Genomic DNA, 17,657 nt, shown 5'->3' with positions numbered 1-17,657 from the left:
CTATTCTGGTATGAATTTTCTTTAATGAAGAAAAAGAAAGATGCCTTTAATGACATGGAACTTGGAGAAAACAGAGAAGCTCCGTTTTCAAATAGCAGCCAAAATTCAACGAAGTTTTTGTAGCTAGCCAAACCCCACCATACTGCAGGGTAAATGAATCACTTGACTTCGAGACTACTGGGGCAACATTTAGTTAAGTACCCTTTCCTCTCAAATGTCTAGACCTGACTTTATTGCTAATAACGGGACATATAGATGTCAGGTGTTTATAATTTACTCCTATGGATTTAGAGTTTCACAAACCGGGGAAAGAAAATGCATACCATAAGATTTATTTAGAATGGGGCAGTAGTTTTAACACAAATGAGAAGATACAGATAGCAGTTCCATAGAATGCTGTATGAAGATTAATAAAAATATGATGATATATTCCAACAGCAGAAGGACTTCTTAGTTCTTAGTTCATATTTACAATTTTACTTTTCATACCCAAAAAAATATTCTAAAATTCAGATTTTGCTTATGCAAACTTTTTGCCAGAACTTGGCAGCTGTGATCATGGCTGGGTCGATTTAACTCATGATTTCTTCTAAAATTAACAAAGGTAGTTACGCAGGAATCTCAGCAAACGAAATGCTTCTTTTGGTGCTTTTTGTAGACAGCATTGTCCTTACTCTGCTATAAAACAACTCACATTTCACAAAGGTGAGCACAGTACTATTTCGGACATCCCCGAACCCCGCGTAACCAACCATGTGTTTATACAAGCCGCCAAGTGGGTTAGCTCCTCTTTTCCCCGCCAGCTTGTGCGATGACAACATTTTGCTTTTATTTTTCTTGCTGGTGTGACTGTTCAGGGGACAAATGCTCCTTTGCTGACACATAAGTGGAGGGGCGAGATCTCCTGGCCGCTTCGCGCGGCGGGGCTGTGAAGAACACGGTCCGGCCGAGCGGGCTGCCCGCCCCGCCGCGGGGACGCGGCTCTGTGGGGCGGGACGGGCGGCGGAGCCGCGCCCTCCGGGGCACTCGGGACTCGGCGCCCGGTGAGAGGGACGCAGCCCCTGCACAGCCGGGCAGCGCCGGGGGCGATGTTTCCCCTGTGGAAGGCCGTTCTCTCGGAGAGTCTCCTGGGTAGGTGGCGGCGGTGCCGCCCGACGGGGCTGCTGGGGGCGAGGGGCCGCGGTGAGGGGCACCCGGGGGGCTCAGCCGGGACCGGCCGTGGCAGGGCAGCCCCGGCAGGGTGTCGCGGGGCTCACCGTACGGGCAGGCGTGTCGCCGGTGAACGGCTCCCCTCTGCAACGAGTAAATAGTGCTCACATCTGAGTGTGCTTCTTTGGGCTCGTTTTTTCCTCTAGCGCTGGAATGCCTTTTGTTTCTTGGATCAGCCTAGAATTTATTGCTGCTCCCGGCCAAGTGTTTGTGCAGGTGTTGCAGAGCCGGTGCTGTGCTGCCCTGCTCAAGGCAGGGCGCCGACGGTGGTCGCCATACCCAGCACCCGCGGTATCGCCCGCTTGGTGCATCTCCTGCAGAGCACGGAAACTCACAGCGCTGTGCTGGTGTGCCTGGACAAGGTGTCTCCAGGGGAGAACACCACACCGATTTACTAGAATAATTCCTTTAGCCACCAGTCTGCCTTTGAGGAGCCCTGAGAGTGTGGGTGGACTGCTTATTTAGCCAGCCTTCTGAACACTAATCCTTTCCGAAGTTGAGCACTTCGCTGAGGATCAAAGAACTGCTGTCTGAGTGGGGGAAGAGCTGTTTTATTCTCATCATTCTATTTCCTCGGAAAATGTGTTTGTTTAACTCAAAATAACCAAATACTTCTTCACTGAAAGTGACTGTTGTTGCTTAAACTACTTTCAAATACATTTGATAGTCTATATGCAGAAGTATAAAATGGTACTTTTAAAGTAATCTCCAAGAAATCTTGCTGCTGAAAATACGTGATGGGGTTGGTTTGTGTTTGTTTTTTTTTTTTTAGGCTACATTTCTTGGTCTCTTTACCATGCACTGCCACCAATGATCTACTACTTCCCCCTTCAGACACTGGCACTCACGGGCCTAGAAGTTTTTGCTGTTGCCTTCTTTTCTCCAATATTCTTGACAATAGGCCCTTTTTGGAGGTTGGCTAACAATAAGTATGTCCTAGCCGTTCTGAGATTGACTATGGTTGGTAAGTACGTACTGCAGTGAGTTGTAGATTCCATTTTGGTATCTATCTGTAAGAACCAACAGTCCAAATTGCCTTAAAATTCAGGTGATTACAAAAAGAGACAGGAGTAAGAAGTTCTTGCTCTCCCCATACTCATGTTTTATTGGTTTCTTTTTTATGCTCTCAAGCTTTTAACTATAGTCAGAGAAGTATTTTTTGCAGCAGTTGTATTGCATAAATACAGAAAAATCTCATTTCACTTTTATTTCTAGGAGCTTTTAATTTAGTATGAGTGACACCCAATAGGAAAGGTGTTTCCAGTATCACTCAAATACCAGCAGAACAGGTGTTTTTTTTATTGTGACAATGGGTATGGACAAGACATTACAGAACAGCTTGGGGCTATTATAAAAGTAGTCTTCTGTGAGTGAAATATCCTTTTTTAGTTTCTGAGGCAGTCTTTTCCTTCTAGGAATGTATTTTTAAAATTGAATCTATCTACTTTTCTCTAGCATAATGATGGGGTTATAGGCTCATTCTAAATATGAAATAACCCTTATACGGTCAGTTGCACAGGAAGAAAGTTTGATCTTAAACTCAGGAAAAAGATGCCCCATTACCTATTCCACAGGCTCCTCCTTAAACATAGACTTGCTGGGATTCCCTCTTTGGTCTTCAGCTAACTGGTGCAAATCTTAGCTCTTGTTGATTTTTTGAAAGTTTTTTGGGGGAAGGTTTGGCAGTTACAGCCATGTTCAGAAGCAAGTTACTGCTAAAGAGTTTCCCACTCCGGATGAACTCGCAGGAGACAAGGGTCTCCGTCCTGTGTAGAGGTGAAAATGCTGCTGCTGTGTTTTAGAAGCAGCATTTCCTGGCTCCTCATTTGTTAATATAAGATGATAGTCAGATAATCACTTTTCTTATAGTTTTTTACTGTTAGAAGACGGAGTAAGATCATCTTATTTACTTTCCTTGTGTAGTTTTTTTAAAAAGAATTCTTGTTCTTTATCTCTAGAAAAATACTAGAACTGAGCATAGTTTGTTTGTCATTGATTTTGATGAAGAATAATCTTACCATGTTCTTTACTTTTCCTATTCTTCCCATTATATCCATCCCAATGCTTTTTTTGTTGTTTTGTAATAAGCTTCTCAGTGAGCAGAATCTTCATCTTCCTGCAGCAGTGCTCAGTGTTTTTGCGTTCTCCAAGATCTTCTAGTTTAGAAACTGGGAGTGAGTGTGAGCATTTAAAATGGCACCTTACCTTCCTTCAGATGTGACAATAACACAAAGTTTGCCATGTTTATTTAAGATTAGTCCTTCAGATCACCTTGCTGTGTTTATTAGTTCACTTTCTCAAAAGCAGTGGAAATCCCTTAAAAGTGTTTGTTCTGCTAAATAAATTTTTGTTCTGCTAAATAAAGAGCAGTGACGGTCTTTTATGTTAGTTCTGTCCCATCATACTGATTCTGCTGTTTCTCAATTCTTCCTGCTTTTTTCCTCCTTCATACTGAGACACTCTTATTCATTCTCTTTTTGATCTGTTTTCCTTCTCAGAAAGGCCATGGCCTTCCTCTGGGACTTGTTGAACTGTCAGGCAGAACAATCTACCCCATGCATGCTCCGCCCCATTCTACGCAGTCTTCAATTTCACTATCAAATAATATGAAAATTCCTCATGCTTAGCCGAAACCAGAATTTTAATTTGGTATGAGTGATGCCCAATAGGAAAGGTGTTTTCAGTATCACTCAAACACCAGCAGAACAGGTGCTTTTTCGTATTGTGACAATGGGTATGGACAAGACATTACAGAACAGCTTGGGGCTATTATAAAAGTAGTCTTCTGTGAGTGAAACAATTTTTTTAATGTTCTGTTTCTTTCTGCCTTTTCTGGAAGCTTTCTTTTCCCTGCAACTTCTAATTTCTGTATCCTTTCATACTACTTGGTTTTATGTTCTATTTGGAAACAAACAAGCAATAACAAAGTACCCTGAGTAGTGTCTATTTGCATCTGTGTCTTCAGACAATATATGTTAAGTTTGGGTGTTTGGATAGATATATTTAAGTCTTGGGTGTACTTGCCCAGCAACAAAAGGTGTGTCTGCTCTAACTTGGCAAACCCATGCTAGCTTTAATCAGGGTAGCCTACATGATGAAATATTTGAAGAAGCAGGTTTATGGATTGCCAGCACAATTTAGGGACAGAAATCTGCCTGTACTGTACATGCAACTTCTGTTGAAGTCCACAGAAGTACACCTTCACTTCAGATAGATCTTGTTTATCATCTTGGCTCTAAGCTTTGCATCTTTTACTCTGAGCAGAATGAGCAGGTAAACAGTTGGAGGATTCCTAGCATGTGTTGCCAGAATCTGCAGCTCCATTTCTGACGTTACTTGCTTAACGTCTCTTCAAGTTTGACTCATGCTCACTTAGCAAATGGCTGGTAGCATAGCAGTGTTGCTTCTTCTGCTGTTGGTCATTGGTCCTGGGCCAGAATTTGCCACACTGACTGAGATTAGAAGAGAATATATGTGGTCCATAGTCACTTGAATTGGAAGCCTGTTAGCAGAGTTTAAAACTGCTGATAATGTGAGGTCATTGTGCCCTGGGAAATGGCAAAGATATGTGTGCATGCTCTCCTTCAGTGACTGGGAAAGTGGTAGTTTTCAGTAATGAGATGGCACAGGCTGGTAGTGACCACTCTGAGACCAGATACGGGGCCAGAGAAAGCCTTGTTCACCCCTGCTAAGGCAGTTGATTACTAATCCCTGTGCTGTGTTTGGTGACTGCTCCTGTCTAATAAAGAACGTGGCTTTTGCCACAGCCCACTTATAAAAGTAAGTACACTGTGGCAAAAGCCATATCCTTTTTAGACAGGAGCAGTCACCGTACATAAAACTTTATGGTTTTTGAGTTATCTAAGTGCATGATTGAGGACTATCTGTATGCTTAGATATTTTATCCATGTAGCCTCTTTATGGAATCGATCACCATAAGTACTTAAATTAGGTCAATCACTTGGATTATTGGATAGTTCCTTCATATAATTTTTTCTTTGAAAATGATAACTGCTATAAAGTCATGTATACCCAGTTTCTATGCATACCTACATTTCTTTGGTTTGTTTAAAAATGTGTAGTGTCATGTGTTTTCAGATGAATGGTATAGCCATTCAAATTACAGACAAGGTTGAACTAATGTACAGGAAATCCTCATTACCTGATCTCTATTGCCCTTTAAAGCAACCTCTGTGTGTGTGTATTTGTTTGTAGGAAGCTTAGCATCATACCAGGCACCAAATGCTTCAATTAGACTACTCATCTTGGCTACTGGTGTTTCGTCTTCATTGCTGGTTCAAACAGTAACATGGTGGTCAGGAAACAGTGTACAAAGGTATTTTCTTATACTGATGGAACTTAACTGATGTTTCTTTATATTAAAAACTGTTTTCTTTTTTTTTTTTCTTGTCCCCTAGAAGTTAAGATTTATTTTTTTCCCCAAATGCCTCACTATTTCAAAAACTGATTCTTCCAGGTTCATCAGGATATGGGGCTTCATGCTAGGCAAGATAATGCTCCTTGTTCTTCGTATCTGGTATACATCACTTAATCCAGTCTGGAGCTCACAAGTTGCCAATACTATCATACTGGCAATTGGTTTTGTAGCAGCAGTGGAGCAAATTCATTCAGGTAAGTATATTACAGCAAAGATGGTGGTTATGAAAAGAACCTAAAGTATACCTGGCTATGTGTCACTGGGTTTTCATTCTTTGATTATTTTCCCCAACACAGTCTGGTTTTTGACCTGATGCATGAGCATTGCAGGCTTTAGAAGCCATGGGGTACTTCCATCTTCCCATAACATGGCAGAACTGGTATCGCAATTCATACAAGGTGTAGTAAGTTGGTACTGGAACTGCCTCTTTTTCCTACTTGCAGTGTCAATAATATGACAGTAACATAAACAAAGGCATAAGCTAGACCTGCCTCTTTTTCCTACTTTCAGTGTCTATATATGACAGTAACACAAACAAAGGCATAAGCTAGACCAATAAAACCAGAATGGGTTATTGTCTTTCCAGCATGAAACATCTATAGTATTTTTGTTAGTATGTTAATTCAGTTTGCACTTTGAGTTTCTCTGCCAATGCATATCCTTTGACAGAGAAGGGGAGACAGGACAAAGTTGGGGAGCAGCTGATATGTCAAAATAAACAGAAAGAATTGGAAGAGTGGACAGCTTGTCCTGGTTAAAATTTTCCCAAGTTCTTGGAGTGTTTGTATGGGGTACACAGCAGTGGGGGCTGGCACAGGCTAAACTGTGGAGGTGGTATTGCCAAGGAAGAGAGCAAGGTTGGGTTGATTAGGTAAGGCAGCTCATGTTAAATCCTCAGAATCTCCTTCCTTCTCAGTATAACCATGATGAATTAATTGAAAGATAAAACCTTATCTATGTGTAAGTGGGTAGAAATTAGCATAATGCATATTGTTCGCAAGTTTGCATTACATGATAGAAATTAAGCCTGAGCTTTCACCAGAATTTAGAAAGGGAATCTGCTGCAGGAGATTAGGAAGGAAATCTGTCTTGTTTGTGGGTGACAAAGTGATATACCTATGCAATTAAAGGTGCTGCTTTCTGCTTAGATGAGAGAGGTTCTAAAGGACATGGAAAAAAGGAGAAGGAAGGAGTTTATTTCTGGCTTATTTGGAAGTGTCAGGTTTTGTTCTTATCAGAGTTTAGAGTTTCAGTCAACAGAATCCTCTGAACAAATTCTAGTAAGTTTTCTGCTGATTTTCAAAGCAAATTTAAATATTTAAATTCCAATATTATGAAAATAATCAGATGGGCAGGTTGTAATTTTTGTGCACTTATGGTGAGTATATTTTTTTGACAGACCTAAGATTGTTAGTAGAGATTTTTAATTTTTTTTGGTGTTATCAATTTCTGATAACACAATCCTAATCAGATAAATTAGCTTTTGTGCATGTAATTTATTCTGGTAAATTTGTGATTTTGGCTATTTATTGTTCTCAGAAACTCTTGCTAATAGGATTTGACAGTTTGCTTAGCTGTATCTCTATTCTTATTCTAGGTGGAGAAAAGAGTAAACAAGGAACAAACAAAACTGGTAATGTGGTTAGACAGACTGCTTCCCATCCTCATTGGTTTTTATCAGGGATTGCTTTTGGCAGCCTCATGTTCCTCACTCTGTGGATATTTGGGGAGGTTTCATTAATTTCTAGATGGGCAGTAAGTGGACATCCACATACAGGTCCAGATCCTAATCCATATGGGTAAGTGGATTATTATTATTATTATTATTATTATTACTACTACTACTTCAAAATTGTAATCAAAATCCAGTGCTGTAGTGGGTGACAAGTTAAAACTCAACCAGATGATGGTATAAGAATTTAGATAGAAAAAAGCGGGTACAAGGTACTTCACACAGAGGATTCATTCTTCCTTTCAGATAATCTCTGAGCATTTTGTCCAGACCTGGAAATCTTAACATTTTCTGATACAGAATTATTTTATTTCAGCACTAAAATCTTGGTTTGCCACATTGCAAAACAGTTTTTAGATGAGTTTCAAGGACTTATGAATGCAGTACATCTATAATGCAGTAAACTAGTCTAGCAGTTCAGGCTTCAGAGAGATGATCAGGGATGCATGCACATAAATAAACTGTGTGCAGTATTAAAAGATATACTTCTGTAGAAGTTTTGATTAGTAAGAATGTTGTCTTAATGCTGTGTGTGGTTCATTCAGGTTCCAAAATCTAGGAAGAGACCAAATTAGTTACTCTGAGTCAACTACATGTGGTGGCAGGTGACAGAGTTTATAATTTGTAATTCGTATACAAAAGAGCTACCCAAGACTGATAGCAGTGTTAGATACTGTAGGATCCCTTATTTGACATGAAGAAAATACTTCTGTTTGGGGTGGATTCTTCCCTCTCATTTTCTCTGAGTTGTTTTTGCCTTTTGTACCTGGATTTCAGTGGACTGCTTTTGCTGCTGAACACACCTCACTTATACATTACAATAAATTGCCATTATTTTCAGATGGATGTTTTTACATCCAATAAAGGGGAGAAAATGTAGTTGGGTGTGAGCAAAATTTAGCTCTGTTTAAAGTAAAAGAACTATAATATATTACCTAGGACCCTTATCTGTATATCTAGAGGTTTCTTTTTCAATGCCAGGTGTTTTTAAAATCATGTTACTGTATATTTTCTTTTCCCTTATGGTTGTTTTAGAGGTACAGTTCTGCTGGGCCTTGCTCATGGGCTGATGCTTTCATTTTGGAGCTGGTCTTCTGTCATCAGTTTTGCCTTGTTTCTCATAGGTAGGTGCAAATCCTGAGCAGAATTTTTGTTTGTTACCTTATTCCCTTTACTCAAGTCCTCTGACCTTACAGCACGTCTCAGAAAAGTGTGGCTAATCAAAGCCTCCTTTTCTCTGCCACTGACTATTGTACAGTATGTCTGACCAGTTGACTAAGGATTACAGGCCAAATCTCCAGGCCATTGCCAAGCAGTGTTACTGTCTTCAGAAGCCCCTGCTAAGGTTTCCTTGACCAGCATCTCAGTTCTGAGCATCTACATTGTATAACAGTTGGACTTGATGATCTGAGAGGCCTTTTCCAACCTTAGTGATGCTATTATAAGGCCATATCTAGGGTTATGGGGTTGAGATGACATAAGCCTCTCAATTCCACAGAAGGCAAAATAACTTGTAATTTGACAAGCAGTCCACCTGGAGACAAGCTTACCTCCTATCTCTTTATTTTCCAAGTTCTGCAGGCAGTAAAATAGTATGAACATGCAGATCTTAGTGTTAAGAAATGTGTGTGCGGATTGTAATGTAAGCATGAACATTTGAGTTTTGATGTATACACACTGATTATTTAAGACAAGTACAGAAAGGTTCTTTAGTTGATTCAAACAATGTATTCTAAAATGCTCAGAACCTTGATGTATAAGAGTTAAATATTAAAAGTGTTTCTATACATTTGCTTTCATGGTGTGACAGTTAGTAAGTATTCTTACCTATAATGTTTTAAAATGAAGTTGTTCTGCTATAGAGAGTTTCTGTGGTTGTTAATGTTCTGTTTGGGGTCAAATCCCCAAATCAAAGATAGCATGGTAAGTCAAGGATCTTGCAGTTAGTAAAAGATTAATAGTTGTTTTCTTGCCCATCATATGGTTATCTACAGGGAGAGAAGATCAGGAAAAAATAATGTTTTCTCTTCATATTAACCTTTTTGATTCTTTCTGTATTATGGTAAAAGAGGTTCATAACTGGCAAACCTGTTACTCTCTTAAGAACTGCATCATTTCTCTGTTGTGCTGAAGAACTCTGTAAGAAAATCTGTTCAGTTTTGGCTCTTGATGATGTTTCTCTGTTGTCTTTTTGCTATACTGTTTTCAGCTGAATAGGCAATGTTATAAGAATGAGATATTGCGAAAGATAAAAGGCTGTCTTTGGCTACTGTGAGTAACTGTTCTTCTACTGATGCAGCTTTCATGGCTGCAAAGCACAATTATATTTCCCAGACTCTATTTTTTCCCTAGACAGAATATTAAAATGAATGTTGTAGATAATATACCTGACTGAGACTTACTCTATTCTTTTCTGTCCCTTCACAGGTTTAGCATCTTCAGCTGGTCTCCTTTATTTACATACCTGGAGTGCTGCTGTTGCAGGCAACATTCTTGGTATCTTTACTATGTGTGTGTGGCCTCAACTAGCTGGACGTTTTGTTAGCTGTCTGCATCCTGGGAAAGCCATGAGTACAGCCATGTTTGCCTATGTTCTTGAATTATTCTTCTGTGTGTGGTGTACAGCTTATAAATTTGTACCTGGAGGAGTTTACGTTAGAGAACGCTCCCATCTTCTTTTAGGTACATTTGCGATAAGGAACAAATACAAATATGGAAATGTGTCTAGTGTATAAAGAGTCTTTTCAAATGCTCTGTTACTGTTTGATTTACTATGGCAAAAGTTTCAGAGCAAAAATTAATGAGACATGCAAAAAATAATCTACTTGTTTCTTTACTGTTAGAAATAGTCTAAAATGTGAACAGAAAATGGAATTCAGTTAAGGGGAAATGTCAAAGTGAAAAAATGTCTGATAACTGAGTATGCAGTGGAGGAAGAGATCTGTTAATCAGTCACCCTAAAAATATGGCTGCAATCCAGGGTGTGAATGTACAAATATGCTGGCTACCTAAGGTAGCAGTGCCTCAGGTAACGGGGTAGCTACTGAGACTGTAACAGAATTCAGTGCATTATTTAGCCCTGCTCTGCAGAGCAAAGTGCAGCATCCTGCTGATCTAGCTAGTCTACATTTGAGACCTGAGCTTCTTTGTCATGTGGCCCTACCTTATGTTTTGTGGACACACCAGTGTGTTTGGGGGGAATTTTGATGAGCCTGTAGCCTCAGAAACATATGACCAGGACACGAAGAAAAGAAATTGTCAGGTATTTGCAAATAAGGAAGAACTAAGTTGAGCAAATATAAAGGCTTTAGCAAAATGATCACTTGATGAGGGTGGAGAGGTGGAAAGGAAACCAACCCTTCCTGGTTTTGTCTCCAAAAATATTTTTGCAATAGGTACTAACATGTTTCAATGGCATATTTCACTAACTATATTTAAACAATGCCAAACATTGTCTTGGGCTAATTGTGTGGCACATTTTTAAAATGTTATGCATTAGCCTATATTTTATTTGGAAAGGAGTAATGAACGCTGTGCTTAACTTGTTGCTGCAAAGGTTTTAGATTTCATAAATGTCTTTGCAACCACTTTGTGTCATTCCAGTTTCCTACTCTCCATGTGTATTACTTATATTACAGCAATCAGATGGTGGATTTGAGCTCATTATGGTTTGAAAAGAGTTTTGTTCCATTATTGCATTATTTTATTTGTTCTGAAAGCACTCTGAGGAGTCTTTAGAAACAGTTATCTTAACTAATTAAATTTATTTTTTTAAGTTATATGAAAAAAGCATGTGGTTGAGAAGTGTCAAATACTTTCTTGAGTAATGCTTTGACAAAAGAAATACTTTCATTCAAAATCCCTCTCTGTTGCTTCCTTTGAAATGCACACTTGTGATTAATTTACCTGGCATGGTCACTGGGTAGTCGCACAGAGATGGCCCTAATTTTTTCTTTGGTAAAGAAAACTGTAAATGGAACACATCTCAGCTGATGGCACTACGTGAGTTTAAATTCCATCCAGTTTCTATCTTTTTGATGCCATCCCATAGCTTATCAAAGATTACACCATGAGGCTGTGTATTTGTCGCAGTGCTTTTACCCTTACAGCTTGGCTTTCTGGAAAACTGCTTGTTTTCTTCTGGTTTCTTTCAGGTGCAAGTGCTATTTCTTGCTTTCTTCTCCTGTCCAATATCCTGCCTTTCTCTTGCTGCAGTTTGGGTAGGGAACTGCACCAGGAAAAGTGACAATGAAAGTAAGATCATTATATTCAGAACTTCTGTGCTGCTTCACTGTGATGTGATATAATGCTGAGGGATCAGATTCCTGGTCTTCATCAACTTTAATGGCTGTGACTCAGTCTCCCTTTGAGAAAGGTTTTGTGTGTGCCCCCTTAGTCATTGCACTAGACCCAGTGTCCTGGTTTGTAAACTTTCACTACAACTAATGTAACAAGTAAAGGCAATAAAAAAATACTGACTAATAGTTGGCTATTACTCTAAAGTAAAACATGGCTTCTGTAATTAATTAACTATGCCACAAAGATATTAAGGGCATAGATGTTCTCCAGCAGAGCTCTTATCCAATTCATTATCCCCCCCTGCTTTCTTTGAAGGTAATTGGATCCTTTATCTCATAAGGGATTGGAAAAGACCTTGTACTATTATCAGTCTGAGCTATTTATTGAAAAGATACCCTCCCCATGCATTGCAACAGTTAGTGCACAGAAGTTGCTTACTAGCTTTTAAAATGTATCTGTAGGTGTGTTTAGTTGTCTGTTCTTAAAAAGCAGAACTATTTCTGTTGGCTCTGGAGTTCCAGGATACAAGCTGCTGCCATGCTAAATTGGCCTTACAGCCTGCTGCAGTCTGCTTGCGCAGTTTTAGAACAAAATGTTGAGCAATTGCTTTTGTAGTTCCTATATGAAAAATGTGTTACTTGTATCTTGGTATCAGAGCAGTTCATTGTCAAAGATAATAGATATCTGCAATCATCAATGGACTTTTTTCATCAAGCTGTTATATCAAGGTTCTGTTATATGGAGGTGTAACTCAATTGTTCTTGTCCAGGTTAATTTCAGTAAACTTTGAAAACAATACTGCCTGGAAGGATTTTAGCTTAATTTATCTACCATGTATTAGCCTTTTTGACATAATACCCTGAAACTGTGCTGCAAATCAGTCTTTACTTGAGAGTGCTGTCAATAAATCTCATAGTTCCTGCATTGCCACATTAAGTGTGGCATTTATCTGCATTTGTGCTTTGAATCATCTTTGTTGTTGGAGCCATAAGGTTGTTGTGTTATAACACAACAGCTGGGAGTTTATAAAAGATGTGTTTTTGAGCAATGTTAAATGTTAAAGGCCTATGACAAAACTAATTACTTATATTTTTACAGGTTTTATAATGTTATGCATTGGGGTAGACTTTCTAACAGGACCCAAGAAAGACCTTAGCTCTGTCTTTGAAGTGAAAAGCAATCAAAAACCACTCTTCAAAAAGAGTAAAAACTATATTAAACTATGTAAGTATAATTTTAGTTCCTTTTCTCCATGACGCTAGGAATACTGTCTGAGGAAACAAGGTAACACTGCGGAGTGTTCTGCTCAGATGTTTTAGAAATGTTTTTTTGGTACTAGTTTTAGAGACAGATTCGTAGTTGGTATTTCCCTAGTTCCAGGTCAGTGATGACATAAACTACTGGAGAATCTGACTCACTGTGATTGTGACTGACAGAGGCTATTCCTAATGGAGTGTGTTAAACAAAGACCAGAAACTGGGCAAAAACCAAGATGTGAAAATGTATTTGGCATCATTTGTGGTTTCATTTTATTGGTTGAGGAGGAGGCCTCTCTGAGCCTTGGGGTTTACATATGTGTGCAAAAGATGTGAATGATTTCCCAGCCCATTCAGTATGGTAATTTTGAAGCAGTTCAGTGTGACAGCATTGAAAGGGCTGGCTGGCAGTGTGGTGGGACTGGGCTGGCCCAGAGCTGCTGTACAGTGTGACACTCCTGCGTGGGGAGGCCATCCTGGCCTGCTGTGGCCAACATCACAGCACAGAACTTGGGCCTGGCTCTGTGTTCAGACCAGGCCTATCTGATTTATTTAAATATGGGCATTGATCTAATATCTATACCCAACTGAGACGGACAAAGACTCTAACAGTTTAGAGTTAGAAAGTGTATGTTTATTCCAGTGCCGGGCAGCTGCGTGGGGTAGCTCCCTAATATGCAGTGCAAAGTTACAAGCCAATACAAAGTCTATTTATCTACAAAAGTTCTGAATATCCAAAATACAAGTGCATATTTATAACATCGACACCTCCCATTCTCCGCCTCGTATGGTAATTAGCTTAAATATCATTAAGAATGTGTAGTGTGTGTTCTGAATTAGGTCAGTGGTCTCGAAGATGAAGTAAAAGTAGTCTCCCTCGATTTGACCTTTCTACCTTTCTGAATTTTGACAATACAAATTACCCTTGGTGAACTTCCAGTTCCTCTCTTTGTGATTTCTGAATAGGTTCTCAGATGGGAAAAAATTGGTAATTGTCTACATTTCTTTAGATCTATTTATCAGTGTTTCTGTTTCTCATTATAAGCACAGCTAAACAAATATAAAAGTGGCAGGCAATGAGTTATTTAGCAATCAGTTACTGACATCTTAAAAGCTTATTTCAAGCCTGGCTCTTTTTAACAAATTATTAACTTTTAATTAATTCCAGCCGGGCTTACTTATCTACCTATTTTAACTAATTTCAGCAAAGCTAACCTTTAACTAAAATCTTCATGTTTCTTTTAAAATCCGTGTTTCATATCCTCGGGAAAACGTTGTCATCTGCTGCCTGTAAACTATGCTTAAGCATCCCAGCTTTTCAGATTATGTATATGGGGTCTGCTGCTTTCCTTAGGTTTTGAAGAGAAATGAAAATCAAATTTTGTTTTGAGGTTTTATCACTTTTTGGCTTTTAAATCATACAAATGTTTTCAACTATTTCTCTACAATCATTTGAGCCCCTGGTTTGTTTTCATTGTCAGCTTACTGTTTCTAAAGAAAAAAGTCTGTCAATAGTGTGAAGTTTGGTAGAGGAACAAAATGCTAGGCATTAGGGCATGGTAACGCTGCAGAGATCAGGATGCTGAAGATTCCAATTCCTGCATCTTTTCTTCTTCTGTGACTTTGAAACAAATTGCTTGCCACTTGGGTACATTTTGCTGCATTTGGAAAAATGAGACAAAAGTGCTTCGCAATTTTTCAGGGCTGTTTCTGGAATCTTTATGGAGGTCTTTACCCTGTTTACTCAGGGGCCAAAAGTATGTGGCCTGTGAGAGTTTGTGTGTCAGAGGCAACATGTGCACTATTTCAAGTGGTTTGAATATTACTGCTAAGAAACATTTCACAAAAGTAAATTAATATTTCAAAATCCTACCTGTCACAAAGCACAGCCCTTGCTCAACTAATCCTGTAACTTTGCAACAGTACTTCTTGTACTTCCTCATCATGCTCAGACTTGTACTGTTTCTCAGCTTCCTCTCTAAGAGCCTTGGTGTCTTGCAGAGTATGAAATCCCTTAACGTGCTAATATAAGTAACGTCCTTCCTTCTGACATCAACCATTATAAAATGTATTTAAATTTTGCACAAAACTCTTCCAGAAAACTTGCATTAAAATAATTTAATATATTTTTAAATATATGAAAGAATAAACTGGAGTTACTGAAATTGTTGTAGATAGCATATGCCACTGGGTAAAGGAAATAACTGCAGAGGGCTTTGATCATCAAATTACATTATGCTGAATGGTGGAAGCTCTTAAGTGCACACTGTGGTTATTTGTAAGGCTACAGGAGCAATGGGAAAGCTCTGAATGTGCTTTCTGTGAAGCTGCACTGCCTTTCCAAGGGTGTGTCAAACAAATGACCACTCTGGAAGTCTGGCAAGAGTCACATCTTTCTGACATCTAAAGGCTTGCGAAGTAAATTAAATTTTATTCCACATGTTGTATTAATTCAAAATAAAAATTATGTACTACAAATGCATACATGGACACAGAGAGGAAAACACTGAAGGGTTTACATGATGCTCTTACTCATGTCCTATAACAAATTCTTCAGCAGGCATGATTTCTACATAACTATTCCAAGGAGTTTTGGTACATTTTACCTGCTCAGCATGTTGTGTTTTGGAAAGTGTATTTGCACACATATACATATTCTGCATGCATAGATACTGCCTTGATCTAGTGGTGTCACTTAAATGTACACATTTCTCATTCTATGGACACCTTAGAATAACGGTGTCCTGTTTAACAGCAATAATAACATTATTTTTTCTTGCATTAAAAACATTTTTTCTGTGTTTTTCTATTTCAAGTATTGTGGCTGTTTGTTGGTGTTGGTTTGCTTGGATTAGGTTTACGTTATAAAACTTACCACAAGAAGTTGGGCCAAGGGGTGAGTAGGATGTTTGTGAGAATAGTAACTTCCAAATATATAGTAATGTGTGTGTGTGATAGCTTAGGTGTGTTAATTGTTGCTGAAGAAATCTTTGTGACCAAGTATTCAGAAAAACTAATGCATAAATGAAGATGCAAAAATTTAATTTATAAATTCATGTCGAATTGAAATGTCTGGATCTTTGGAGATTTATAGTGATGCTACAAAGGAAAAAATATTTCGAAAATTTGAGAGATTCTTGCCTTGTATGTTCAATTTGAACATTACTTTTATAAATTAGTTTATTTGAACTGTATTCAAACTGGACAATGCTGTTAGCAGCCTGACCTCATGTTGGGGAAGTTTGAACAGATAACATCCTGAGGTTTCTTCCAGATGAAGTAATTCTATGGTTCTATATTGTACCATAACGCTGAATTGAAGGTCTCTGAAAAGTTGGTTGACTTAGACTAGTTATGGAAATCGGATAAAAATTGGAAGATTCCAGTTTTCTATCTGGCAAGAAAGTAAGTATTGCAATGATAATAACAAGATGGTTAACACTTAGGAAGTTTAGTGTTAGATTCACAAACACGCACAGATTTATACAGGTGGCTTTCTTTTTTCAATTAATTCAGATTTGTAGTACGTTATTGCGCAGCAAAAAGTGGGTAGTTCCTCTTAGTAAGATGAAAAGATGCATTGTCTCTTTCCTCTTCATTTGTTTGCTGTTACTTGTACAAATTAATTTTAAGTATGATGACTTTATTCCCTTGTTAATAGCAGATTTAGTCTTTTGTAATTCTGACAGCTTTATTAGGAAAATATATTGGTTAAAACATCTCTTGTATTTCTTTTATGGCACCATGTGTCTGATGTTATTTACTGCAAAGCTATAATACGTAAAATTCAAATTGTATTTAACTTTTTGCCATTTATTTTTTGAGGTTCCAAAAAGGGATTTCTCTGCTATGATCTGGCCTTTTAGATTTGGATATGACAATGAAGGATGGTCTAATTTGGAAGGATCAGCTAATTTGCTTAATCAGACAGGTAACTGTTTTCTTCCCCACTTCATTTATATTTGGGAGGATTCATCTGAAGAGACAGAAGTGAAAACACCTGCTTGGTAACTGAGGCCATTTTTGCATTAACACAAGAACCTGTGTTTATAGTGGCTTTCTCCTCAATCTATGAGCTGCTCCAATACAATCACTTCAGTCAAAAATCCATTTGCAGAGGTGATAATTTGTTTAATATATTTTAAAGAGGTTTCTATTCAGAGGAAACACTTCTCACTTGGATTTTTCTTCTCGTATTGCTGATGAGTTACTTGTCTATAGAGAAATTCTTTGCATAAATAATATCCTTTTAGATAATGTACAATGATATTTACAAAGGTAAATATCCTTTTAGATAAAATACAATGTTTTATAAGTTCTCTGTGGGTTTTTTTAGATATGAAGCATTATATAATTCCTAAAGGGTGTGAAATTCAAATGCCCCAAACAATGAATACAGAGGAGAAACAGACAAGTCTGTTTCCATCATTAACCCAGAGCAATGTATACAAGAAAAGTAGCAATTGTAGCTTGGTTGTCATGATTTTATTGTAAAGAAGAGTGTCTAAACTGTTGCTCATGGGCAGGATTTTGGTTGGAAAATGAGCTATAGGAAACGAAGAATTTGGACTCAAGATTAGTGCTGTTGCAGAGGGCATGGAAAGGAATTGGTCAGGAGTGCTTGTAGGTGTTATTTTTTTCCTGTGATGCCCATGAGATAGGGTAGACAGGGGACTGACAGCTTAAGATCTAAGGCAGTTCAGGAGATTAGGAAACGTCGCAT

General features: G+C 38.4%; 1 protein-coding gene across 2 annotated transcripts in view; it reads left to right on the top strand.

The window, feature by feature from the left end:
- The first annotated feature begins 994 nt into the window (after positions 1-994).
- CWH43 (cell wall biogenesis 43 C-terminal homolog) overlaps positions 995-17,657 on the top strand; it is a 30,463-nt gene continuing 13,800 nt past the window's right edge. Inside the window, exons 1-10 of one of the 2 annotated variants that reach the window (XM_039551090.1) lie at positions 995-1,131; positions 1,982-2,173; positions 5,425-5,545; positions 5,687-5,841; positions 7,245-7,446; positions 8,415-8,503; positions 9,807-10,061; positions 12,777-12,902; positions 15,751-15,830; positions 16,760-16,865. In XM_039551090.1, the coding sequence (XP_039407024.1) occupies positions 1,089-1,131; positions 1,982-2,173; positions 5,425-5,545; positions 5,687-5,841; positions 7,245-7,446; positions 8,415-8,503; positions 9,807-10,061; positions 12,777-12,902; positions 15,751-15,830; positions 16,760-16,865 (1,369 nt within the window). In that variant the 5' untranslated portion in view covers positions 995-1,088. The remainder of the gene's footprint in view (positions 1,132-1,981; positions 2,174-5,424; positions 5,546-5,686; positions 5,842-7,244; positions 7,447-8,414; positions 8,504-9,806; positions 10,062-12,776; positions 12,903-15,750; positions 15,831-16,759; positions 16,866-17,657) is intronic. The other variant, XM_039551091.1, reaches the window with a different exon arrangement.

Source organism: Corvus cornix, chromosome 4, assembly GCF_000738735.6.
Source record: "Corvus cornix cornix isolate S_Up_H32 chromosome 4, ASM73873v5, whole genome shotgun sequence".
Taxonomy (NCBI): Eukaryota; Metazoa; Chordata; class Aves; order Passeriformes; family Corvidae; genus Corvus; species Corvus cornix.
This window is presented reverse-complemented; position numbering and strand designations above follow the sequence as displayed.